This window comes from Corylus avellana, chromosome 3 (genome assembly GCF_965113065.1).
Source record: "Corylus avellana chromosome 3, dhCorAvel1.hap1.2, whole genome shotgun sequence".
NCBI lineage: Eukaryota > Viridiplantae > Streptophyta > Magnoliopsida > Fagales > Betulaceae > Corylus > Corylus avellana.
The window spans coordinates 2,552,767-2,580,501 of NC_142492.1; the positions used below are offsets into that span (position 1 = coordinate 2,552,767).

Genomic DNA, 27,735 nt, shown 5'->3' on the forward strand with positions numbered 1-27,735 from the left:
AGTACAGAATGATATTTAATTTGTCTTTTGTTTACGCATGATTCAGGAATAAAGTTTTCTGTCTTTGAAGGTATGGACAAAATCAAATCATGATCTTTTTGTTAGTGTTGTATTATAACAGTTTTTTGCACACTTTTAATTTTGATTATTAGTTTCAATATGTGATTCTTTTTTATTATTTTTTAAAATATATATATATTTTTTTATATTTGGTAGAAATTGCAGATACATATAGCAATTTGTATTCAAGCGCTAAGTTAATTAGTGTAATAGGTTTTCACAATCTTTTTTTAATACAGGTTTGTTATATTTTTCACATGTAATACAATTTGAGCATTTTTTCCTTTTATTAATTAAAAAAAAAAAAATACAACTTGAGCATTTGTGTTGTTGTAAATGTTCTCTTACCGCTTTTCTTTTTCTTTAAGTTAAGCTTTATAGAAGGGGTTTTTTTTTTTTTTTTTTTTTTCCTGCTTCCTAGTCGAAACTTTTTTTTTCTTCCTTCATTTGTTATCCACTAATTATTATTATTATTTCCTTCGTGTCATTTTTAGAAACAAACTCGTGCATTGCACGGGTTTCAAGCTCGTTTTATTAATGGCCCAGTGAGTCTGTGCCACGTGCCCGACAGGAAGTACGGTGTGAGTGGGTTGCAGTACGGGAAATGCTAGAATGCAATAATTTTTCCATATTTTCACCATAAAAAGCTGATGTGGCAGGCCACTCTTAATAATTTATTATTAAAATTTTCTTTTATTTTTAAATCAAAATTAAAACAATAAAAAACTAAAAAAAATATAAACAAACATTGCAAGGGGTGGTTGGCCACCCCGGGGCCAAAAAGATTTTTTTTTTATTATTATTTTTTATTTATTTAGCCCTTGGAAGTGGCCGAATCACCCCTAGGGGCCATGGGGGTGGCTGACCAATAAGCGGTTGGGGGTGGCCGAAGCCACTCCCATGGCCCTTGGGGGTCGTTCGGCCACCCCCAAAAGACTAGGGGTGGCTTCGGCCACACTTAGCTACAACTGGGGTGGCCGGCCACCCCAACCAGCCCTTGTAGTTTTTGTTTTTTTAATTAGTTTTTTATTGTTTTAATTTTGATTGAAAAAAATAAAATAAAATAAAATTTAATAATAAATTATTAAGATTGTCTGCCACATCAGCTTTTTATTGACCCAAATACGTGGCTTCTACCGTCATCCCCACGTAACACTCCTCAGACTTCTCACTCCCCAATCCTCGTTCGACATCTACGGATTTGAGACTACATGTACCGCAACCCATCACAGGACCCCACCAAGCCTGTTCTAGCATAGGCTCAAGTGCAGCTAATCATTTCCCAAAGTGAAAGGACCAACCGCATCCAGAAACAGGGGAAACCTTCGGCGCCCATCTTTAGGAGAATCCATAGCTACCAGCCACAGCCATTGCCTATTGCAGGTAACCCACTTTCTCCTCTCAACTGGTTCTTTTCTTGCCAACGAAAAAGAAAAAAGTAAGATATCCCAAAAAAATTCATTCTTTTCAATATTTTCCCAAGTTCTTTCATTTCTTGCATAATAATAAGGTATTATTGGTGCTATACTAGATCCAGAAATTTTATTTTCTTTTTAATTTTTGAATTTCTGGTGTGCAATTGATGCTTCTGGGAAGCTGCAAATTCAGCTGCTTTTTTTTTTTTTTTTTTTTTTTTTTTTTTCTGGGGTGGTAGTCCTTTGGGTAATTTGCGCCCGGATTTGTTCGTATTTGCATTTGTTTTTAAAGAACTTTTACCTAGGTGGGCATTGTAAGTTTTTCTTTTTCTTTTTGTGGATTCAAAAATCTGTTTTCTTCCTTTTTCTTTATTCATGATGTCTGTTTTTTGCTTCCCATAATAATTTAATATTTTCTTTTCTATTATTTATTTCTTTTGTTCCTCATTTATATATGGATCTGGTAGGTGTGACACTTTGTCTGCCCAGTTGAGTCTGGTTGAGCTTTGAGCCTCCCTCATGCTGCTATAAGGAATTGGTTTTGAAGAAATTTTCTGTATTATTGCTTTAATTGTACGATGGGTTCACTTCTGTATATTCTTCTTGGTTCCTCTTCCCTCTAAGCAAATGGGTTTCCTTTATTTTTTACTGCCGTTGCTTTCTTTGGTTTCTATTTTGTGTGTTTTTGTATTCATTCTGGCTTGTGTGTTCTGATTGTAGATCGAATCATGTATTCTGAAACATCCTATGTGATTGTGATTGTTATCAGGGTATATTGATCATAACATGGAAGGTACTGTGGTGAGAAGGGTGATTCCCTCGGACAATAGTTGCCTCTTTAACGCTGTTGGGTAAGCTCAGATTATATAACCTCTATTGGCCATTATCAATTGCAATGAAGTGAGTTCATTGGCTATGGTTTTTTTTTTTTTTTTCTTGTCTCTCTCTTGTTTCTTGATTTGCAGGTATGTCATGGATCATGACAAACATAAAGCTCCCGAGTTGAGACAGGTTACAATCTATAGCATGTATCTTTGGTACTAATGTCATAGTATAAGTCACTTTTCCGACTTTTCGATTTTCTTCTTGTGGGTTCATTTGGAATAACTTGATTCTAAGATTGTAAATACTTTTTTCCTCCTCTGCTGCATATATATAAGCATGCATTAATGGCACAATTCTTTGCTTTGTGCTGTTTTCTTATCCTTGCATTTTTATCAATATTTTTCAAGGTTATAGCTGCAACAGTGGCAAGTGATCCCGGAAAATATTCTGAAGCATTTCTTGGAAAGCCAAATGAAGAGTATTGTGCTTGGATTCTTGACTCAGAGAAGTGGGGAGGTTTGTTGAACTTTGCATTCTTAATTAGCGGAGGCATCATTGTCCTTAAAATGTAATTGAAATGACATGAGTCTGGATAATGACTATCTTACATTAAAATCTCCCTGCAACTGTTGCTGGATTTTGTCGTGTACCAGTTTGTAGAGGCTGCATATGGGTATGAAGGTTTATCTTTTTCAATGAACAAAGTGATGTCCATTTTCACATGATGATAGTTGTTGTGTTAATCCTGCATTTGGGCTAGGCGGGGCATAGGATGACTAGTAAAATAAATCATATTGCAAGTTGACCCTACCGCTCAAGGGTGCCTTAGGGCAGTATTCTACCTTTGTTCCAAGTCAGAAAGTAAAGAAATCCTTATGCTATAACTAAAGAATAATGCAACCTGCCTCTGATATTTGTTGTTATTGATTCTTTATCGCTCATTTTAAAATATATAAACTAATTTTGAAGGGGGTTAATACTTACCTTGTTGAAGATCTTCACAGCTTAAGTTGTTGTTTGGTATAACGGTCAATTACCTGGTACTATCTCTTCTTTTAATTCTTTAAGAGTTCAATATCATGTTCTACTTGATAAACCATGTAGATTTTCCGCCATTTGGGCTTGAACATATCCCTTACATTGAATAACATGAATGAATTTGTTGTAAGCTCATAATCTGGCTTAGTTGATCACTTTTTGCCATTATATTGCAATTGGGGCAATTAATGATCTAAAAATATCATCATTCATTTTCAGTGTAACAGACAACTAAAGTTTTTATCCTGGTTGCTTTATACCAAGTTCCTTCATTCTGTATAGAGGATATAGATTCTTGAAATCTTTCTGAAAGCACCCTTGGTGGCTCCTTTTCTTCCCCCCCCCACCAAAAGAATTCAGTGTATCACTTGTTTAATTTGATGTAAATTGGGGAATCAACTCACGGTTTTCGTCACACACCTTTATCAACTGCATATCATCATTCATTTTCAGTGTAACAGACAACTAAAGTTTTTATCCTGGTTGCTTTACACCAAGTTCCTTTATTCTGTATAGAGGATATAGATTCTCGAATCTTTCTGAAAACACCTTTGAGGATATAGATTCTCAGATGCCACCGCACACTCTTTATGATGATTGTTTATATCAGTTTTTTGGAATATGCTTTGTTAATTCAAGCATGCTTTCTCACCTTTAGACAGTAATAACCGACTTTTTAAACGGCGGTAATGACAGGCCTTGAGTTTGGCTTGTTTAGATCCACTATGATGCTTGAACAAGTTCCTTTTGAATGGTTCACATGAAGATATATTTGATGAATTGAATTTCTGTGCAGTCATTCTATTGTTTTGAAATAATTTAGTATAGTTTGAATTATTGCCCCTAAAAAACAGGAGAACAAGAAATAAAGAACGAGTGCTAGTAGTTAAGTTGTGAAGTTGCCTGCTCATTTTCAGATGTATAAAACCATATAATATAGATAGAGTGAATATGTGCTGGATGTAATTTCCATAGGTTTGGTGTGAGTTGCTCATTCTTTATGTTCTCTTTTAATTCAGCATGTAGGGTTCAATTGATTTAGCTTCACTGCTCGCTAGATATGCCGAATATTTTCATTAAACGTGCACAAATTTTTTCACTAAAATGCCATTCAATTTCCAGAACAACGCAAGAAAAAGGAAATTTGATGTGTTCCACTACTAGGGGTGGAATTTTTGCTGTAGGAATCCAGTCTCTTCGTACTCAGTTTCTTCCTGGTAACCAAACAAAACTTAAAGAAAAACTTATGATGCAATGAACTTTAGTATGAATTTTGGTTGTCTTCTGATTGCCCACTAGAATATCCAAACTGGACATATACAAGAACTTAGATGATCTAATACAATATTGGAAGTTCTTGAGTTACAATTTTTTGAGAATATATTTGGCTCTTGGCTTCTCATGAAAATTTTGTATGGCAAACTCCCTATTGATAAGAGTGGCATGGAAGTTTTACCTGTGTTTGTTGAGTTCTTCTATTTAGTCAAAATCAAGGACTAGGACGCTTTTAAATCATTTCTTGCTTTATTCTGCTAACTTTGTTACTTTATATTATCTGTGAAGGTGCCATTGAGCTTTCAATATTAGCTGATTATTATGGGCGTGAAATTGCAGCATATGATATCCAGACCTCACGATGTGATTTGTATGGTCAGGTTAGCTTTAAGAATCTGTTCTCTGTGCATCCAAGTCCAGTCAACTTGCCATTACTGAATATTTCGCTGCTCTTTTTGTGGGTGCTATTTGACAGGAAAAGAGGTACTCTGAAAGGGTTATGCTGATTTATGATGGGCTCCATTACGATGCTTTAGCTGTATGTTGTTCTGATTATTTCAATTTTTTATTTTTGCTGGTTGTATGTTTAGAGTAATTATCAAGAATGAATGAGCCATTACCCATATATTGGAGTTCTATATTTCTGCCATCTCTTTAGCCCCACTTGAGATTTACCTGGCCAAGTATAATCCAACTAAATGATCTTAACCGTCTGTTCGCTTGCATGCTTATTGGATTTGAGAAAGAAAAAGAGAAGAACTTAAGAAAAGAGACTGCTGAGCAGATTTGATACTTATGGCCGGATATGTTTACTGAAATTGCAATTTATTAGGCAAACAAAGGGTGGTATCAGCTCTGATGACCATGGAATTTTGTAGTTAGTACTTCTATTTGTCGCCTTTTATGTGCTCATCGCTATTTAAATTCTTTTCTACTTGTTTGCCTTTTATGCCTTCACCATTATTTAACTTCTTTCTGCTAGACCCCATTCATAATTGTGGTTCCTTATCTATATTTCTAGTGATAGGGTGATTCATTTTTACTGTAATTGACAGATGTCACCTTCTGAGGACGCCCCGGAGGAGTTTGATCAGACTGTTTTTGTAGTACAGAAGGACAGGACCATTGGTCTTGTTGAGGGTCTTGCTCTTAATTTTGTAAGGGTGCAGCAAAGGTAATACTCGAGTTCTGACTGAGGCTTCATGGAATATAACAAGAATGGGTATAAGAAGTTTCAGAAGATAAAAAGATGTAAACTTGTAAACACATGAAAAGGTGTCACAAATTTCCGAGACTGGAAATTAGCATTTTCGGAAGATAAAAAAAATAGAAAAGTCCAAGGAGCTGTGTATAAAATTTACTGGTCAGATTGATGCTCTACAATCAATCAACCTGTTCTATAAATGTAGAGAATTCTACTGTGACAAGAGGCATGCATAATCTCATTAATTCCAAAAAAAAAGAAAAAGTCATTTTTCTAGGCTTTGGTTTATAATAGAGGTTGGTTTTTCGTAGAATGTTTTCCCACTTGGTTGTTCGTTAGGATCTAAGCTGACAAAAGAATGATGGTTTTTGATTCTTTTCTTCTGTGGATCTTGAACTGCATCTTCAGAATACAATATGCTGAATTTTGGTTCTCAACTTTCATTATAACCTTATTTTGTCCTTTTTCCCTGCTTCATCTGCATTCATGTGAGATTATGCACATGTTAAAGTTTGATGAATAAGTTGCCCTTAAATCCAGGAGTCAAAGTTCTGTCAGGACAGTGTGTCTAACCTATGTGTGAGTCGTGACTAAGAAAGGACGTGTACTTGGCTTATTGGTTCCTATGGAAAGTATTTCTTCTTGTGCCATTCAATGATCATGATGCTTGAGGCATTGCATTTTGTTTCTTTCTATTATTATTTTGTATCTTAAGGCAATGTTCTTGAGTGGCATTTCCCTTCTTGGTTCAAATTCTTATTCCCTCATGAGTTACTTCCTATATTGTCGGCCCCAAATATTCATGCTACTTTCTATAAATACTTGCATCAACTATGATTTATGTATACATATATTTGATTTAATAGTGCATGATCACAAGTCAATTCCATCCTGCTGTTTCCAGGAAAAGGAGTTACACTGATACTGCCAACTTTACCTTGCGTTGTGGGGTATGCCAAATTGGAGTAATTGGCCAGAAGGTCATTTCTCTTTAACAGAAATTATGCTTGCTTAACCTTTCTCTCCTTTTTACCTACCGTAGCTTTATTTCCTGACCTCTTATGATACTCACTGAATAATTTTCCGTGAATATTTAGGAGGCTGTGGAACATGCACAAGCAACAGGCCATGTCAACTTTCAAGAGTATAGATAACAATAACTGTGAAAAACAAAGCCACAGTGTAGTCCCATTTTGTAACTTCTTTGGACTTGGCTCATCGAATTGTTGTATGGTCCATTGAATTAAGCTGAAAAATCAATAACTGGTTATATGTTCTTTGGGAAATGCAACACCAAATGAGAAGATTATCTTATGTTTTTTTTTTTTTTTCCTTGGAAAAATGTAATGAGATTGGATATTAGTCTCCCTGTTATGCACTTGTATTTTATTTGGTTTACTTTTGCCTTAATGGGACGGCTACTCCAATTAATGTCCTGTAAAGTGCAATTGGTATGAGCTGGGGTAGGAGCATTCTAGTGTTGAGAAATAAATGATGGTTGTAGTGCTATGGTTGCAGCAGAGGCATTTTCCTCATTTGATTATGGTATGTTTGTTAATGTGTTTTGAGGGTGTTTTTTGTTTTTGGTTTGAAAGTGTTCTGATGTGATATAAAGGTGAAAAAAATTTGTATTGTTGAGGTCCTTGAGGATTGGTCTGGCGCAATATTAACTTTATTAAATTTGGATTCGCAGCAGCTTAAACCCGAGTTCTTGTTGCCTGATATGGTTGTCTGCTGCCTGCCTGTGTGTGTGTGAGAGATTGCACGTAGGCTGCGTGTCATCTAGACCAAAACATGCAGCTCTTCTAAATCTCTTTTGATTAGAGGTTGTCATGTTTTCTACGCTGGGCCGATGTTCTTGCTCTCAATTGATAACAACAATGTTCAATTTAGTCAAAGATCATGCTTAGTTTTTACTTGCCAAGTCTTAGGGGCATTAAACTCGAGTCTTTGGATCTCAACCATGCCAGATTTCAAGCCCTCTCCACACCCAAACCTGGACACCCTCCCTGCTATCAACATTTATTACCTCATCATCCATAATTCAAGAACCTGGAATAGAGATTCTCTTGACCATCCTTTTTAACCGAGAAACCTGTTCCCTGCAATTTCATGTAATCTTAGAAATGTCTTAACTCCCCCTTCTCTCCTATTAGCCCTTTCCTTTGTATTGCTTTCAAAAAAAAAAAAAAAAAAAAAAAAAAAAAAATTGAAATGGAAAAGAATTCAGAGTCTCGGCCTCCTTAAGTAGTATATCTACTCCTTCCTACAATTAGACCAGCAAGAAATTCAGTTGTTCCATATTATAGAAGAAAGGCATATATTTATTTGATTGGTTTCTATTTGTTAGTTTTGAAAGTGAAAGCTGTTGGTCCTCTCTCAATTTCCTCATTTCGTCACGGCAGGAAATTTCAATTTTGAGAATCTTCTGTCAAAAGTTTGAATATGTATTACAATCTTCCTCGTATATTTACTCATGTTAGGTGAAATAGAGAGATTCTAATTTATGGTCAAGATTTTGTTTTGTTGCATTGAAGTATTTAAGTATTTAACCATATATATAATGTCATGACATGACATTTAAACATGGTATCAAGTGACAACATATATATATCGTTAAATCTATGAAATCTAATCTAGACCATCAAATAGATCTTCTCTAATTTACTTGAAATGTAGAGAATACGACCCGGTTATACGCCATTGATCTGCATACTATTGGACCAGCAAGCAAAGACGACTGCCATCTGCCATTATCTATAAGATATTCGAGAGGACATCTCCCATAGCAAGAATATAAATTACAAAGGAGAATGTTATCATTTCAATCTCTACCATGCATTTGTGTTCCCTGATAATGTCAAGACTTAAATAATACAGTACAAATAGCATACTTTGCTCTCCGGATCACTTGCAAAGAGAATCCTATAACCTAAACATGCGAAACCGCAGTTACTCATGACAGAAGATAACCTGGGTGTTCCTTGAATATGGATGGTTATTTCTCAGAGGTTGGCAGAGAAGTGATGAAACAGAACTTTCTGTAGAGCATGATCAATTGCTAGCAAGAACTGGAGAGCCAGAAAATGAGAGCTTCCACTAGGTCAATCATGAGCATTTTTTATTCTCAGGCTCTTAAAAACCTCTGAGCAGTTTCAAATGGGTATCTTTTCAAGGTGGCAATGAAACTACTTATTTCCATCTGGCTTTGTCAGTACCCATGCTGAGCAAGCTGTGCCTCACCATGTCTAAATCTTCTGTTTAAGAACATGGCGCAATTGGACCTTCTGGCTTTCCATCCTTGCCTCCAAAAGCTTTGCCTTCAAACTATTCTTCTGTGTGCTGCGAGGAATGCACCCTTTCATTCCTCTACTCATGTGAGGATCCCCATACTCGGGAGAACTCCAGTGCCCTGCCAAATCCGGGGGGCTAGTCCCACCTTTAAGAGACCCCCTATCTGGGGATATGGTACTCCCATTGGATATCCTTCCATTTGAAAGTCTACCATTCATCCCCTCTACAGAGATAATCTTGTAATTTTCACCATTACTTGGGCATGATCTCCAAAGCCGTGCTATGGATGAGACCTTCTTCAACTGCCTTGTTGGTACAGAGCAGACTTCACTGATTTCAGTAATTGGTGTTTCTTCACCAGCATTTCCCTCCCATTCCGTTCCGCTCCTTGAAACATTACTGTCTCGGCGATTCTTGTTGACAGATGGGGCACTCCCCTCTGGTGAATAACTTGAGCCCTGATCCTCGAGATGGCTCACAGTTTCCCACCCACTTTCATCTTCTTCTATATCACCATTCTGATCAATAAATGTATTTGAATGTCTCTGAATGCTGCCCTTGTTAATCATATTAACTTCAGGACTCACGGTATGAATTTTGGAGGCCGGGCTGGCAGGACTGTAAGCAACACATGGCTCAATCTCCCTCTCATTGGATTCAGCAAAATTAACGTCCTCAAAAACAGAGAAAATATCATCTGGGTTGGGGGGTACATAAGAAAACTCCTTGATAACTTGAATATTCACAGAGGCAGCAGTCTGTCGGAGCAACTCTGCTTCTCTCATCTCCTTCACATCTGGACTTGCACTTCTTGACCTCAGAAATGTCTCTAGATCAGATACAAGCTTGTTCATCTGAGAATACTTCTCTTCAAGGGCCACCTTTGCATCTACCAGCTTCATCTGAACACGTTCTTCTCGCCAGACCTCAGCCATCTGCAGCATCTTCCTTTCATCTTCCACTTCCTCTTGGAGTTTCATGGACTCCCTCTTAAGTGCTTCAACTTCAGCCTTGTCTTCTCCAATTTCCTTAGCAAGCTCGTCGCATACTTCCTCAATTAATTCCCTGGCTTTTCTTTCTTTTTCATAGTCCTGGATATAATGCTTTGCAGATAATTTGGCATCAGCCAGCTCATTAACCAATTTGGAATTCACAATTTCAATCCTCTGGCGATTTTTCCTTTCTCTGCTCAATTCAGATTTCAAGTCATCAATAAATGCACGGATTTTCTCATGCTCCCTACTACGCCATGAGGCCTTTTCCTCGCTGACTTTCTTCAAAAAGTGCTCAAGTTTCTTTTTTGAGGATCGGCGGTCAGTCTCAAGCTCCTGAATGTAGGCTCGAGCCCGCTCTAATTCGGCTTCAAGGGCAGAAACCATCGAAACAGCACTTGGTTGCTGGTCAAGGAGCTTCATGTGACCGTAAATCTGCCGCACTTCATCTGGTGTCTTAAAGCAAACAGGGTCCCACTTTGTTGCCCCCTCCATTGCAGAGTTTGAAATTTGTAAAGAAGGTTCAAGCTGAAAAGAGGCAAGCTGTCTAAAATTAGATTACAAAGAGAAAGAAAACTGAGTTTTTTTTTTTTTGGGGGGGGGGGCGGCGGGGAGGGAAGAAGTTGTGACAGACCCCTCATCTTTTTGTTAATGACCACACTTAAACTTTCATTTTTAATACAAGCTGCAAACAGGGTCTGATATTTCCTTAATTGTATCTTATACGGTACCCATCAGCAAAGATTTCTCAGTTGACAAATGCTTTATTAACTACTAGCCAAAGGCAAAGTTATGAACTCCTTTTTGTGCTGGCTCATTTCTGCCTAAATTTCTTGCTTTGTCGATACTATGGCACTAAGCCACCATCCAATTCATTAAACAGATCTAGCTTGTGGACCATTTCAGGCATTCCAGTAAAATTCAGGCCTTTTTACTGGACTGCATAGATCCAGGCACTATTCAGAATTTCAGAGTGGCAACCTTATCATGTAAACTTTAACATCCTAGAGGAATATTTGTAAACAAGTTAGTGAATATAAACAGGAAATAGTCTTCATTTTGCAATAATTTTTATCCCCTTGTGTGTCTACGCTCGTACATATTCCAGAATATTCGTCCCAAATTGGATACATAATAATGTTTCGTTTAGTAATTCAAGATCATAATGATTCAATTGATAAATTCTAATCCTACCAAAGAAAACAATAGAATTTAAACCAAGTTGATTAATCTGACCGTATTGGCAAGAATTTGGCCCCATCTCCTTTCCATATGAGTAAATTCTAAACTGAACACAATGAAACCTTGATAAATCTAATAGATAATCATAATACTGACCAAAACCAAATTAATGACATTGTCCGTGAAGCAAATAATTACGAGGATAACATAAGCACCAATCTTTGAATAGGAAATCACCTAAATAGGACATAGGGTATTCCCTAGGTAGGTCCTGCCAGTTAGTAAGACAAACATGCAACCTTGAATGTGCACACAGCACGACATACAAAAGACATTAAATGGGATGGATTTCTCTTCAGCTGCTATATGCTCCTAACTCGGTAATCTCCGAATCCAACGGATCATAAATACTTCAATTAAGGAACTTAAATAACCAGGTAACAAGCATAGCACAATAAAGGGCGTAAGTTATATACTTCAATAGCTAAATGACCCTCAGCTAGCAATCCCCGAATCCAACGGGTCTTTGCTTATTAATACAGCATGGTTCAATTAAAGAACTTAAAGAAGAATCATACCTTGCACAAGAATCCATTCTTTGTGCCAGCAATGGATCTAGGGCTTTGTAACAGATCCTTCACTTCAGAACCATGAGCTTTGCCACTACGATGACTCATAAAGGGAACGCCTACATGGCCAACACCATGCTGCATGGAGGGACGACACAATCAGCAAAAGTGAAAAGTATCAAGAATTGATTACGCAAAAACTTTACCATATCAAAATACGCCAAACATTTCATAATCCAAAAGAAAATCACACCGAACACGATGTAGTAAAGAAAGTGGAATTTCCAGAAGTCATCTAAGTTACTATATAGATGTCCTAAAACAGAATCACAGGTACAAATTATAACATTCAGATAAATTTCCATTACTAAAAATCGTAACAAAGGAAGTTTGCAGGACAAATTTAAAGTATTTCCCAATCAACAAAACCCATTTATGAGAAAATGCTATCTAGCTTAGCTGGGTATCTAACAATGATCATTGACCCAAGAGAACCCTCTTGGTAAAATCATTTAACCAACTACCACGTACAACCCAGAATGCTAATCCTTAACACGCGCGCGCACAGAGAAAATTGAAAATCAAGTTTGGCATCACAAAGATCAAACACATTCTCGCAAGTCAAACTCAAAACTTCAAAACCAAGCAATAACAAAAAGCTCACCATAAACATAAAACCTCAATCATATCACACAAAGCCTATAAATACATTCACAAATTTTCCTAATAAACCCAAAAATCACAGATCTTGAAACTACAAACAAAAAAGAGTATAATAGTATTAACGAATAAAATAAACAAGCAAAACTCACCTGAATCCCTAGCCGAGCTCCGCCGGCGCCGGCAGCCATCTCTGGCATCTGCAACCGCCAGAGCCCGGCGGCGAGCTTCCTCGACGACACAACCACCTCGTCCTGTCCTCTCCGGTGACTCCTCCGGCGACATTCTCTTGCCGACTTCTGGTCCTCCTCCACGCGGTCGTTTCGGTCGCCTCCGTCTACGTTCCACCTCAGCAGCGGGGTCTCGGGGCGGCTCCGCCTCCCGGACGAAGCTCCGGGCCTCCTCAGGCGCGTCGGGGTCCGGGCCAAGCGCCGGGAGGGTCTTCGAGTGGTGGCCGACTTGTATTGGAGATCTGAGTCCGGTGACGCCGCCTTTAGGGTTTTGGTCGATATGCTCGCCGGGAATGTCGCCGGAAGTTGCGGCTTTCCTGTAATCTTCATCTTCGCCAGCTAGATTCGCCCATTTAGAGAAAGACAGCAAAAGTAGAAGCTACAGAGAGAAAGTGTGTGCTTGTGCGAGTGTGTGTGTGTGAAATGAAATGGTGGAGAGTACAAAGAGGAGCTTCACAGAGAGAGAGAGAGAGGGAGGCACAGAGAGTGAGGGATTCTGACGAAGAAAACGACGCGGACAGAGACATACATACATCAATGCGTGTGTATGTATGTATACATGTACGTATTTATGTATTTTATACGGTCAACGACACTGTAACAAGGACTCACGCGACGTCGTTTTTGAAAATAGACGTTATAATTTGAATCTGCAGATTCGCCGTCCAAACGAAGTCGTTTTCCTAGTCGTCTTAAATGAGAAGAGATTCTTGTATCCTCGTCAGAGTCATAGATCTGCTTGTTTCCTACTGAATTATTTAGTTCAGAGCAAAAGCATCCGAGGGACTCACCACGTGGCTCCGCGCAGTGTGCTACACGTGGCGATCGGTAGGTGTACATGTCAGCACGTATCCTATGCATGTTGCAAGGCGACGAAATGTACCCACATGGGGTGGTCTAACCAGGTTTAAACCTGGTTCACATAGGGTTTAGATCTAATCCAAATTACTTTAATCTTTTTGCTTCTACACTTAGAAAACTAGGTATTAGGAAAGCCATTAAAATTCTTTGCTATCTATTAATTTTAAAAAACATATGATCAGTTCCATACTTGGACAGAATTGAGGGCTGATGGGAGCCATATATAACTCTTTAGTTTTGATAATTCATTTATGACTTGACCTATTCGATGAGAAATTATAATTATATATATATTGCTTGGCCGAGATAGAACCCGCGCTTAATAAGCGGCCGCGACAACCCCTTTTTTTTGGAATAACAATAAGGGGACAAAGAAGGAGGATATCTAACGGACAACAAAAAATATATATAGTCAAGTGAACGCAACAATCCTTTTACTAGGTTAGAGTTGGAGCTATGAAACTTACCTTACTATTATGAAAATGTGAAAGCGTTTGTTTCAGCTTTTATATATATATAATTTAATATGAAACAAATGTTCAGAATGAAGAAGAATGATATAGGCTGAGGTTTTATCGTATTTAATAAAAGGAGCAACGGTTTTTTGGGAAGTGATGACAAAATGGTCATAATCCGAGATGAGAGCACTGGAATAAGTGGCTGGTGATCCGGGATTGAAAGCTGAGATATATATATTTGATAATGGGACAAGACTCGAGAGTTATGAGGACAAACACAAATGAAATGGGATGAGCTTTCCAACAACAAAACTCAAATGGAAAAGACAATACAGAAATGGTAATGAAAACAAATAGTAGACAATAAAACTAAAGAGAATCTGGACCTCTTTAAGGACTGCACGAAGCGATATACAAAGACAAAATGACTTCGTTAAAAGCCCCATGCGACCACCACCATTAAGTGGTTAATTGTTTCAGCTTGCTTACTAGAGTTGGCAGCTAAATTCAGTATATATATACAACAAAGATTCTGGCAACCCTATACATGCATACATAGACTTCGAAGTAGAAGTTGTTTGATATGATCCAAAGAATCTGCAAGGTGAAGTAGAAACATGTGGGTCCAACACAGAATAGGTTCTCAATGGTGTGAGGGCCTTTAGCATTGTTGTCTTTGCTTGGCAATACTCTTACTTTTAAACTATGTGATGATTATGAGGTTCACGAGTGTTAGCAGTTTCAACTTCAAATTTTTGGTACTGAATTCCATGCATTATATTTGGAATTAGCATAAACCATTTGCAAGAGGCAGTGTCTTATTTCTTCCGACTTGAATTCGGGGCAAAGTTTTCTTTTCAAATTAAGTTGAGATATTATATGGGTTGTTAAAGTAATGGTTAAGTGATTAAATTTACCTCTTCCGATCAGTTTAAACTTTTAGAACAACTGGTAATTTAACATGGTATCAGAGCCAAAGGTCTTGAGATTGAACCTTGATTCCATCAAATCACCTATCATTTAATTAAACATTTCACGTGTTAGGCCTCACCTATTAAAAGAGAGTTTGAACCCACACCTGAGGAGGAGTGTTAAAGTAATGGTTAAATGATTAAATTTATCTTTTTTTCTATCAGCTTAAGCGAAGCCTCTCAACATGATGTCTCTCATCATGACTTGAACAGTGAAGTTTCCAATGACGATGGAGAGGGTGTTAATCCTTTTCACCAAGCTCGTAGTCATGATGAGAGGCATCATGTTACGTTCTTGGAGTTGTTGGACTTGTCTCTTCAAGTTGTCCATTTCGATATCTCGCGGGTCTCTTTCTAGAGCTGCAAATGATTAAGTGATTAAATTTACATCTTCTTATCAGTTTAAGCTTTTTGGTTAACTGGTGATTTAACATAGGTTTAAAATATATTACTGACTAAACCATCGGACTCCCCACCGATCTCCGGCAAGAGTCACTCGAGCAACCGTTTTCTTATCTCACAAGTAATTAACCCATCGACCCAATTCGAACTGGGCGAAAATCTGCTGCTCGTGACTCACTTAAGAGGTTTAATGCTCCTTTAGACAGAGCTGTTCATGATGTCATCGATCTTAATATAGGGCAAATGAGCTTGCTTTTGGACAAGGAATTGAAATGGATGGTCATTGATGCAATTATGTGTGGCTTTGGATGTTTGCAAGTGATAGCCTACAGTCAGTGGGGGCTGCTTGTCCATCATCAACATAAAAACATTATTGGTTATCTTTACCATGACATGACAATAAACTATTCATATAAAAGTCGAATTGGTTCAAGCAACTCTCACAAAAAAGTTAGTATGTAGCCGCCTAGGAACGGAACCATTATTTGAGACGAGGGGGACGTAACTAAAAAAAAAAATGAGAATCTTTAAGTGTAAAACATAAATTTTGGGGGTCGAACTCATAAAAAAATATAAAATTTAGAAAAAAAAAAAATTATAAATTTTAGAGATTTTCAAAAACTGTCTTAAGGGTAGTTTCGCCCCTGATGGAGACTACCGTCCCGAGCAATCTCCATCAAGGGGCTTTAGTACTCCCCTTAAACCTCAAAATGTTTTCGCTCCCATCTAAAATTCTAATTCCGCTCATGAGGAAGTGGTGTGGGGTTACTAGAATTATAATTGCAGGGTCCGATCCATAAACAGTCTTAACCCACAGCACCTCATGTGCATCGATATCCTCTTAGAAAACATTAATGGGGTTCCTAGAAAGGCTCTGAATTTCCTACGAAACTTCTTGTATTGTTCTTTTGTCGGTGACAATGAATGAGAGGATGCCACTTTTTTCGACCATTGAAATGAATTAAAATCAACATTGTATTTGTGCCCACACAATCATTAAGAGCATCTCTAAGAGACTAAGTCTAAGGTCCTTTATGATTGTAATTTATTGCTATTATTCTTTCTTCTATATTAGACGAAATCTGAGTCCTCTACTTACCCAACAATTTTTTTTTTTTTTAAAAAAAAAAGATATAATATATATATATATATATATATATATATATAATAAATTAATTCAATTTATTAAACTGACATATGTCTTTAAAATATGTTATTTTCACGTGCATTTTTAATGCAGGTAAAAAATGAGAATCGCGTGCTTTAAAACTATATGTTAATTTAATCAATTTAGAAGAAATTTTTTTTTTTTTTTTTTTCTATTCAATGTGAATCAAAAAATTCATCCTCTTTATAATCAATTCAACAATATTGTATTTTTTTTTTTTCGGCTATTAAACTCCACCTTATCAAATCATGTGTGGAATGGACTTTAGATATGTGACTACTATGAAGAAGAATAGCTTTTCACTTTCCTTTTTCCTTCCCTTTCTTGTGCATCTAATAAATTCAACAAGAATACTGTTATTTTGCTGAACTGATTTTCACTGTCATTTCATCTATATTATATAACAGTTTACTAAATAAAATGACTCATTTGATAATAAATTTAATATTTTTTACCTAAATTAATTCGCAATGTGGTCGATAATTTTTGGTAAGGAGTTGAATTTTGATGGGCCGGGGTAAATATAATCACATCAAAGCTGAGTGGATATGATGTTACATGAATCTAACCTCATAATGAACTTGAATCCTAATCTTGTGGCTAAAATTAGCTTATTCTCATGCTCACATGAAAAGCCTCAATGCTTCCAAATTGCCAAACCACCGTTCACATGTGAGAATGTACGGTTGAAGTTGTTCAAAAGGAGGAAAAAGAAAGAAAGAGAGAGAGAGAGGTTGTCTATCAATAGGCCACAATATTTAATGGCTGCAACCATCCATGAAATTTATGTGAATTATTTTGGGCTGCCTTTAAAGCTTGCAACTTTCATTTATTGGACCATATAATATAACTTGCTAGCTGCACCCTATGCCAAGTTTGAGCCCATCTAATGCTTATAGTTCTAGAGCCAACCATGGCTTGGTGTTACACACTTCATTTACCTTTGAAACTGTCGCGACTTTTGTAATGTTGAATTAATTTCACCCCTACAATTAAATCAAATGACAAATTGGTGAAATGTATCTTATACTCCTATAAATTTATAAAAATACAAATTTATTAGGGAATTTTAACATCATTAGGATTTAACTTAAAATCTTAACGAATAGAAAAAATTTAAATGGGCTAAAAAATGAAATATCCACGTTGTCAATTATACACTCATAATTCAATGAAAAAATGGTCTAGTAGCTAATTTGTCAATTATTTCATTAATTATGAATTGTCACATCATTTTATAAATAATTTTGTAATAAAAGTTATATTTTCAAAAAATTATGAAAAATGCTACGCAAATTCTCAAGTTTACATTTCTAGATGCTTTCTCCATTCGTGGTTGTAAATTCAGAATTAAATGCTGTCCATTTCTCATCAATAGTGATTTTCATTGTGAGAAAGTAAGATTCTCTATTTATATTTATGTTCCAAGTCAGAGCAAGACAAAGTCTAAAATGCATGACAAAAGTGAACGATATTTTTGATATATTCTTTTAATGGTTCATATTTATAATCAATGTCAAAAATCTAAAAACATTCGGGAAGTGGAATTTCTAGCCATGGATGCACAAATAAAGGGAATCCTGTGGGCAACATTTTGTCAAACATGCTACGAATTAACCTTCTTCCATGGTTTCTCCTCCAAGATCTCCCCATATCATCTTCCTGCGCCCAATGGCTGCCAGATTCCAACCACAAATTTCAGAGTTTCCTCCTTTCAACTGATCTGAAATCCAACTTTAACAAATCAAAACTTTATTGGCAAAGAATGTGTACTTTAAGATCTTTTAGTTCAACAAACCTACTTGCTTACGAAAAGCGAAGCAGAGTTGTAGAAAGTATTAATTTCTTGAATGTTTTCAGTGAGAAATTGAGGTGGTGTTTGGCAAAAGGCATGAGCCCAGTCTAGACACTGTTATTATCCTTTTCCTGATGTGAAATTACACTTTTACCCTTCAGTTGTTTCTCCCAAAATATCTAGCGCAGCTTCTCTTTTCCTCCAGCTCCCTCACCATCTCCGTGTCTTCTCCTTCACGAGTCAAGCACTCATCCCTTGTGAGCCCGTCTCACCCCCACCCCCAAACTTGCATCCTCTCTCTCTCTCTGTCAAAAATATAAATACACAAAAGAAACCCAGAGGGGCGAGGGAGAAGAGGGCGGAGGGTTTGAGTTGAAGACGAGGAGGAGGTGCCACGTGTGGAGGAGTAGGAGTGGGACGAGGAACCGCTAGAGGGCTGGAGATTGAGTTGAGCCCTTGAGCCGTAGAGGATGATGGCGGCGCGGTCATAGGCGCAAGCGGTGTCCTCGGCGGTGGTGAAAGTGCTGAGCCACTTGCGTGGCTCTCGGATCTCGGCTACCCATTTGCCCCAACTCCGCTGCCAGACTCCACGGTACCTGAACTTGCTGTTGTCGGGGCCTCCTTTGCCCTTGCATTTCCTACTGCTTGAACAGTTATCAACGGTGGCGATGGTGGCGGCCGCGTCGGTGTCTGTGATGGAAGAGAAGGAAGGGATGGGTGGGTGGGTGTCTTGGGGAGGGTGATGAGTGTCGGCCATAGGGTGAGGGAGCTTTATACACATTGTTTATTTTTCTTGTCTATCATACAAAAGCTGGCCAGATTAGAACATTTCTTAGACAACTTGTTGAAAAATACTCACAGAGCAAAACAGAAAAGAAAAGCGTTTTGTTCCTGAACCTTCTGCTGGTTCAAAAGTAACGCCATTTTTCTTGGAGTTTTTGTTTTGGCTTTGAAGGATCTTCATGTTTCAAGGAAAAAAAAAATCAAAAAGTGAAGGATGGAGAACAGGGTCTGGGACGCCTGTTTCAGTGATTTGGGCATTTTCAGGAAAAAAAACTCAAAAAGTGGCCAGAGAAAGATAAGGGCAATATAATCAAAGTGTGTAAAATATTGACTTTAAAAGTTCAAAGTTTGATGGTCAAAAGGTCAAAAGTGATCAGGGTCTGGGCCATGGCTTTTGCCAAACGAAGCCTGAGGGTGGGTAGACTTCCCGATATTAAGACAAGAATTACAAAAACTCAAAAAACAAGAGTTGCGAGAACTTAAAAGACGAGTTACAAGAGCTTAAGAGACAAGAGTTACGAGTTACAAAAACTCAAGTGAAAAGAGTTACAATTATGGTTGTTAATGTAAATGTAAGAGAAACATGTAACATTGATATTATTTCTTCATAAATAGAGGACGTAAGCCATAGGCCGAACCAAATTGAATTAACTCCTGCCATTGAACCACTCAACCACATATCAATAATTGAAGTATTTCAATCTATAAAATATATAACAACTCTAACCAACTCTCTGATTCGTCAAATATAAAAGAAAGCGCCAAAACCAGTAAGCTTAGTACATCCATTAATGGCGTTTTTTGACGTCCCAGATATAGAAGAAATTATTTTGACAAAAATTACCAACATTTTTGATCTTTACAACTGCCGCCAAGTTTGTCATTCATGGCGGTCAGTTGTAGATCGCATTTTACCATCAGTATATCTGCATTTGCTTACTTACGGAAAACGAGGCAAGTTCATAGAAAGTGTTCATTTTTTAAATCTTTTCAGTAGAGAATTAATGCAGCGTGGGTAGACTTCCTACGTTCAGGAGTGTTAATGGGCAGCCCCTACTTGCCAGCAGGGTTTACTCCTCCCATCGATGGCTGGTATTGGATTGCACCGCTTGCCATCAAAAGCATCACAAGAACGATTCTCGATTCTTGCGATGCTTTTCTTTATAATTCTTTCTGCAGGGGATATTACCATATTTGTATCTACAACATGTTCACAAGGGATCGGATTCGGCTCCTTGGTTTCCCGCTCAACTTTCTTGATGGCTGCAAGTTTCAAAACGCAGGTTTATTGTTTCATCTGATGCCAAAAAGCCAACATGTATAGGTTTAGCAATTCGTGATGGGCAATACCTTCGGAAATTAATGTTTTTTTTAAATTAGAAGAGGAGGAGTGGACAATGTTGGTTGAGGAGCCAATGCAGATTGTTGATATTACAAGCTACCAGGGTGGATTCTGTGTTATTGAAGATGACCTCAAGTTGATACAATTTGATTCTGATTTGGGTACCATTGTTCATGATCTAACATTAAATCATGTGTCATCAAGTTATTATCAACAATCTACCAGGGTGGATTCTGTGTTATTGGAGATGACCTCAAGTTGATACAATTTGATTCTGATTTGAGTACCATTGTTCATGATCTAAGATTAAATCATGTGTCATCAAGTTATCCTAATCCAGATGGAGCCGATCAATTTCTGGTGGAATCACTTTGTGGGGATTTGTTATTGGGTCAAGTCAACTGAATATCTGGGATGATAACCGTAGCGTTAAAGTTTTCAAAATGGATTGGAAGAGGAAGGAGATCGAACCCAGTTGTGTATATTTTAACTATGATGTCGTCGGTCAAGGACACAGAGACAAAATTTGGGTATACGAGCTGGGAAGTGAAATATTTAGTTGGTACTCTGTCCCTTTTTTTTTATCTCTTGGCTAATTTCTACATGTTTTTTGAAGTGATCAGCTCTGTTTCTTGTTGTTATGCTAGTTTCCTAAAACAGAGGAAAATCCCTCAGTGCTTCTAAATAACTACTAGTGTTATCACTTGTCAATGTCCACACAAGCCTTTCCACTTGGCAATTTGAGATGGTGGCTCATGCCTGCATCTGCATGGCAGCACTGATTGTGCTTGTGCCCTAAATATAATAATGGACCAAAACATCTTGTATAAAAGCATTTGCAGTAAAATCCAATTCTTGCCAAAACTGTAAACATAAGTGAACCGAATGCTTTCTCCATTTAATTCCATCAAACAACAACAAAAGCTAACCTGACTTCAAAGCAATTCTATTCGCTAAAACAATTTCGAGTGAGCAAACCTCAACCCAACCTTCCCTTTCAAACAAACACAAAAAAGAGGCAGAAAAAAAGGTTGGTTGAAGAAACTAAGGCTACATTTGTATTCAACTGAGGAACATAACCATATTATACAAGGATGCTAATAAGCTATATATATCATCTATAATGAGCTTAAGAGTAGATATACCTAATTCCTATATATATTTCTATTGGAAGAGTCTATACACATCGCGCAAAACTAGAGGGCATGACTCACTGCTCTTCGTCAGTCCTCTGTGAGATCAACCAAGAAAGATGGTCAGATCCCTCATCCAACTGACTTGGTGGAGTAACCCTCTTTCGGATCAGCATTTCTACAGTTGGGCACTTTCTCTTCCGCCCACCCCTAGGCCTGGATTGAAAGTGCTCATCTGACTCTTCAAAGTCCCCCTGAACCCAAAGCAATTACAAATCCAAGCATGAATGTCATTTTCTATCCATGTTGCAAAAGATGTCTATCCAGATGAACACATAACAGTTTTGACTCATCCAAGCATCAAAAAAACTTACAAGTGTGTAAACATGGTTCCCTGTTTTTTCATGATTGTCTCTCACATGCTTGTGTGCAAATCTCATTCCACAACCAGTAAAGCTGCAGGCAAAAGGTTTAAGATCAAGGTGCACAGCCTTCACATGCTGACGGAGATTTGATTTCTGAATATATATATATATATATATATATATATATATATATATATATATATATATATAAACAAGTGCAAAATAACATCATTGAAAAGCCATATAATATTCAGTTCTGTGTTTATATAAAAATGCTAGAAAATAAACTCAAAATGGAGAATATCGATGGTGTTGTATCTTACATTTGAAAATGTGTGAAGACAACCCTTGTGATTGCATTTGATTCTCAACAATGACACTTCGGCTTCATGCATTCTCATGTGCCGCTTAATGTTCTTTTTCAGCTGCTTGGTCCCGCATATCTCACAAGTTATATGTTGGTGGCAGGACTTGATGTGGGCCTTAAGGCATTGATCATTGGCAAAATATTTCATACAACCAGGTTCACAACAGAACGCCTCCACTGAGTCTAGTTTAACTGCAGCAGTAAAGGAATTTGTCCAATTAGTGACTTTGATAAAATTTCCAAAATTAGCATGAGTACAGAGTACTTGTTTCTCATTTCAACAACAATGTTACTAAACAAGATAATCTGCACTGCAAAAATAAAGAAGACATAAAGAGATATCCACAGAAAAATTTTAGTAGGAATTGGAATTTGGAAATCAGAGCAACTTGCCATGGGAGTCCTCATGCTTCCGCAACTTTGATGCAAATCTGAAAACCTTCCCACACCCAATTTCAGGGCAGACATACTGCTTCTGGCATTTAGCATCAGTTGGAGGGTGATCCTCGTTATGGAATTCTTTCACATGCCTTTTCATATTGCCTTGAAAAGAAAATTCACGGTTGCAGTTCTCAATTGGACAATTGAAGACTTTTCCTTGGTGCAGAAGAAGATGGCGAGTCAAGTGGTCCTTTCTTCTGTAGCTGGAATGGCAATCATCAACCGGACAATTATACGGCCTCTGCAACAAAATAAAAAGGATCAAATAAGAGTCAAGAGCTACTAGAACAGCAAAGATATATATACAAGAAACCTTCAAACCTCAACTTGGAAACATGGCGTGAATGAGGCCCACTTGAAGGAGCTTCTCAGGAGGTCTCCCACCTGATAATAGTCCATTCAAGTCTGAAGAACAGCCTCTCGCATTTTGGAGTTCATTGTATGGGATCCAATGCTACACGCTTTAACATCTCAAATAAGTAAAGATGCCTGCAAAATAATTCATCTTCAATCGACCCATAAACTAAATCAATGTCATTACCAAGGTGCAAACAGCCATCAACACAGTTAGCAGCTAGGAAATAGAGCAGTATCATAGCAATTGTCTTAGAACATGCACCCACCTATAATAAAACCCATGTTTTGCTCAAATGAGAGGCAACTAATAGCTTATCGGCTAATGGACTCTTCAAAATAATATGTATTTTCTACAAAAAGTTAAATTTAGTCAACTAAAAGTGAAATGAGTTTCCAGATCAAATTCACAACATGTTAGATTTCTTACATAGGTACGAAAACAGCAACCAAAAATCCCATTGATAATTGATCCTGTCAGTTTATTAGTCCACAATTTTGCAAGAGAGTAATTTTGTAGTCTTTCAAGATCTTTTAGTTCATGGGTCAACATAATCACAGAAGCGCACACACGGATCTAGCAGGCATATACTATGAAAATTCAATAATACAATCATTTCAAACCAGCAAATCCAAAGCCAAGATTGTTATGAGTTGGCGCGAGATAGATCATCAACCAGCCATACCACACCAACCCCAACCCAACAAATAATCATTTCAAATACACAAATCTAAAGCTAGAATGGGTTAAAACGAGTCTCAATAACACTAAAAATCATGCAAACCAAAAAGGAAAACCACGCAAACAAATACCTCGAGGGAATGACTCTGCATATGTTGCTTCAAATACGCCGGTTTCTTGAAAGTGGCACCACATTCTGTGCAAGTATTGGATTTTGTCCCCTCTATTTTATCTTCTTCATCAACACCCTTCTCCTCCATCTCTTCCTATAAAGTAGGAAAACAAAGAACAAATAAATAGCAATTTCAATATACAAACAAGCACATATTAGAGAGAGAGATAGAGAGAGGTAGATGCATACCTTGTGATGGGTAAGGATGTGAGAGGTGATGAGGGACTTCTTGGACCTGCAAATGCCGCAGTACTCACAGAAATAACGCCTTATGTCTCTGAATATCGGCTTTTCCATCTCTCCCACCAGTCTCTCTATGTGCATCGCTCCAGCGATACCACGCCCAAACTTTTAATTCACAAAAAAAAAAAAAAAAAATTCGGGTGTGAGTTGACACTTACAGGTTGAAGAGAGGAAATAAATTTAGTCATCAACACTTCATAACCCAAATCAAATCCCCCTCCATAACCGAACAAAGAGAGGAAATAAAATTTAAGGGGTGCTCGGGTTCTACCTCCAAATCCCCCAATTTCTTGAAAATTTTAACTAGGTCTCTAACTAGGCATCAAAGAAACAATACCCATTCGATCACCCTAATTCAACACTCACAACCCAACATAAATTAAGAGCCACCGTGAACATAATCTTCCAAAATTAGTCTTAATCGTCAAATGGGCATATCAAAGAACTACCAATTTCACCATAATCCGAAATTTAAGGCACAATCAAGGGGAAAGCAGGACTTGAGAGGAAAAAAAAAATCACAGTAATTAGAAGGAAGGAGAGAGAATTACCTCAAGTAGTTGCCCAACCAAATCCTCTTCGTTTCCTTCCTGCCTTCGGTGATTAGTGATTACTACAGAAGAGGGCTGCTAGGCGCAGGGTGTCTGAAGGGAAAGAGACAACGAGTGACATCCAGTCCTCCACAGCTCGAAAAATATTGTTAATTTTTTATTTATTTATTTTGCATAATTATATGACTCGGGTTACATCATTGAGCAGGTATCAGCCCAACTTTAATTCCGACTGGGCTTTGGGCTGCCTGGATCTATTGGAATTTCACAAAATAAATACCCAATACTAAAACCCTATATATGATGCATACAAATAATCTTACACGTTGCCCCCTCTCCCCGATTTGATTAGGAAAAAAAATATATACACACACGTATTTTCACACTTTTTATGTTACTTTTAAAATTATTATTGATTTTATTTTTTTAAAAAGAATCAGTTCAATCTCATTCATTGATAAACGAGTATAAAGCTCAAATAACACAGAACAAAATCTCTAAAGCAACTATAGCTGAAGCTACGAAGTTACAAGTGTCAAAGATGATGTATAACATTCTATACTCAAACAAAATTCGTTAACCTATGAATTTGATATTGATTACTATTAAATTTTGATTTAGGGTCTGTTTGGGATTGCGATTTCAATAAGTGCGATTTTAAAAATTGCTTTTTTGAAATCGTTATTTTTTTAAATCGCAAAAGAGTTTGGTAAATGTTAAAAAAAAATCTTTTTTTATTAAATATATGTTATGCCAAATAGTGATTTTGGGTTTAAATTTACGCTTTTTCAAATAAGCACCCCATAGCCTGTTTATAGAAATCGCAGATTTTTTTTCCTAATTTAGATTAAATGTTTTTTAAAATGCAATGCCAAACGCGAGTAATTCTAGAAGTCCCTCTTGTGTCACTTTTATATCCCTCTAAAAATAAAGTGGCTTTTAAAATCATAATTTGATTAAAATCCAATAATGATTAATCATAAGCTCAATTGTGATTTTAAGAGTCACATCATCTTTGAAGGGACACAATAGGGACTTGTAGCACTATCTTTTCAAAACACAAATTATTCTTACGAAATCGCAATCCCAAATGCACCCTTAATATTGATTTTATAAGTCCCTAGGAGGGAGATTTCTCGAAACATATATAACGTCTCTCTTTTCATGGTTGGGAGATTGTGAAGCAGTTTATCTTAATCATTTTTAAATAATAAAGAAAAAAAAAACCAATAATTAATTTGAAGTACTATGTCAACATTATTGAACAATTGTAAGATAAATATATAAGATCTAGCATTACTTGTATTTTATACTCCTATATTTGCCTGCATGTAAAACTTTATAATAAAGCATGCTAAATTGTCTTCTCCTATGGTTGTTATCAATGAGGCAGACTTTAACTATTCTCCTACAGAATAGGGCTTAACTACCATATTTGGTACATATGGACCCAATTCATCCATATATGTATAAAACTCAATAACACAATGATTTCACTCAACAATATTTGGGCCAATATGTATATCATTATAGGTTATATGTTCAACTCGTATAATTAGCAAACTAAACCCACAATCAGAAAGGTACGAGATATATTTTGCATATATATTTAAGGAAGTTATATATATATATATATATATATATATATATAGTGATGTTATTTAATATATAAATTGCTATATAATAGCTGATTTCAACTGTCACATCATCGCAATTATATGGCTGATATTTGATGAACTTCATACAAGACATGGAATTCAAAGATAAGAAGGTGAGGGATGCCAACCAAGTTTGACGTGGATATTTACTTATCCGTTTGCATTTGGAAATATATATTACTTCTTCTGCCGTCAATATTGGATTAACATAGAACTGGTAAACAAAACCCTAATTTAAAGTCAAACTTCACAATCATAAATATCCACGTCAAACTTGGACATCAACTTGGTAAAACCAGAAACATTAATGAAAATGATCACTCATGCCATTATTTAATTTTCAAGCTAATCTTGAAAGTATACTAATTCAACGTTTTCCTTCAATGCCGTCATGCAGATGATTTTGATCATCATTGCCGGCGGATGGCGGATCCCCACCACATATATATATACTTGGCATCATTCTCCAAACCATAGTCTTTCAATATATATATATATATATATGAACAAGTTGGTGATCCATGCGAGGGTTCTGCAATATTCCCATCTGGTTTATTCTGCAGGGAGATAATATAAACAATTTGATGGTAAAAGCGTGGCAACAATATTCCTTGCTCCACGCTTTGATGGTAACATGCATGGGAGAAGAATATTAGAGAGAGAAAGAGAGAGAGAGAGAGATTATTGAACACAAAAATTAATTAACAAAATCAAGTCAAATGCAAGAAACTTATATTCATAATTATGGTGTTAAATTTACTATATATATGTTTGATGCAATCTGTACGTAAGACATACATTTATCAAGATTGGATGGGTTTGATTTGCTTGGTTCAACAATCTAGTTAATCATTTTGAACTTATAACCAAGAAAAAAGGAAGTTTTTAAGGGTGTTTTTAGTTTTAAAGTATGTTCTGATAAGACAAAAATGCGAAAACCGTTTTGTGTTTTTTGATGAGTGTTACGTGTTTTGAAATGACAGAAAACAAAGTCGTTAACAAACATAGATGTTCGAAGCCAATTACAAAGTGTTCACTCAACTTATTGTATAATCTTTAAAATTAACAAAAAATAGAAAACAACGTCGTTAACAAACATGAAGCCAATTGCAAGGTGTTCACCCAACTTATTGTATAATTAATTAATAAGAAGGTTATAAATTGGTGAGTTGAGTCAAAAAAGTACTTCAAGTGATGAGAATATTTTATAAAAGTTTGAATGCATATATATATAATAACCTATTT

At 36.7% G+C, this 27,735-nt stretch overlaps 3 protein-coding genes across 8 annotated transcripts; 1 reads left to right on the plus strand and 2 right to left on the minus strand.

Moving 5' to 3' along the window:
- Positions 1 to 1,310: 1,310 nt before the first annotated feature.
- LOC132175234 (OTU-like cysteine protease family protein) lies at positions 1,311 to 7,360 on the plus strand. Of its 3 annotated transcripts, XM_059587104.2 has the most exons (10): positions 1,311 to 1,443; positions 1,943 to 2,048; positions 2,245 to 2,326; positions 2,441 to 2,486; positions 2,708 to 2,816; positions 4,902 to 4,993; positions 5,089 to 5,151; positions 5,669 to 5,787; positions 6,722 to 6,797; positions 6,915 to 7,360. In XM_059587104.2, the coding sequence occupies exons 3-10, from the start codon at positions 2,262 to 2,264 to the stop codon at positions 6,969 to 6,971; spliced, it is 627 nt and encodes a 208-aa protein (XP_059443087.2). In that variant the 5' UTR covers positions 1,311 to 1,443; positions 1,943 to 2,048; positions 2,245 to 2,261; the 3' UTR covers positions 6,972 to 7,360. The 3 variants fall into 3 exon arrangements, with proteins under 3 accessions (XP_059443087.2, XP_059443086.2, XP_059443085.2); XM_059587103.2 differs by lacking the exon at positions 1,943 to 2,048 and having other exon boundaries at positions 1,311 to 1,498; XM_059587102.2 differs by lacking the exon at positions 1,943 to 2,048.
- Positions 7,361 to 8,542: 1,182 nt separating this feature from the next.
- On the minus strand, positions 8,543 to 13,189 carry LOC132175738 (actin cytoskeleton-regulatory complex pan-like protein). The gene is made up of 3 exons (XM_059587766.2): positions 12,667 to 13,189; positions 11,864 to 11,992; positions 8,543 to 10,631 (listed from the first exon to the last, which is right to left on the minus strand). The coding sequence occupies exons 1-3, from the start codon at positions 13,072 to 13,074 to the stop codon at positions 9,066 to 9,068; spliced, it is 2,103 nt and encodes a 700-aa protein (XP_059443749.2). The 5' UTR covers positions 13,075 to 13,189; the 3' UTR covers positions 8,543 to 9,065.
- An 8,208-nt stretch (positions 13,190 to 21,397) lies between these two features.
- Positions 21,398 to 24,954, minus strand: LOC132175043 (transcription factor IIIA). 4 transcript variants are annotated; one of them, XM_059586848.2, is made up of 7 exons: positions 24,833 to 24,954; positions 24,228 to 24,386; positions 23,998 to 24,132; positions 22,783 to 23,071; positions 22,346 to 22,581; positions 22,032 to 22,175; positions 21,398 to 21,911 (listed from the first exon to the last, which is right to left on the minus strand). In XM_059586848.2, exons 2-7 carry the CDS (start codon positions 24,360 to 24,362, stop codon positions 21,735 to 21,737), a joined length of 1,116 nt encoding a protein of 371 aa, XP_059442831.2. In that variant the 5' UTR covers positions 24,363 to 24,386; positions 24,833 to 24,954; the 3' UTR covers positions 21,398 to 21,734. The 4 variants fall into 4 exon arrangements, with proteins under 4 accessions (XP_059442831.2, XP_088370815.1, XP_088370813.1 ...); XM_088514689.1 differs by lacking the exons at positions 24,228 to 24,386; positions 24,833 to 24,954 and adding an exon at positions 23,158 to 23,319 and having other exon boundaries at positions 23,998 to 24,087; XM_088514687.1 differs by lacking the exons at positions 24,228 to 24,386; positions 24,833 to 24,954 and adding an exon at positions 23,152 to 23,319 and having other exon boundaries at positions 23,998 to 24,087.
- Positions 24,955 to 27,735: the final 2,781 nt, after the last annotated feature.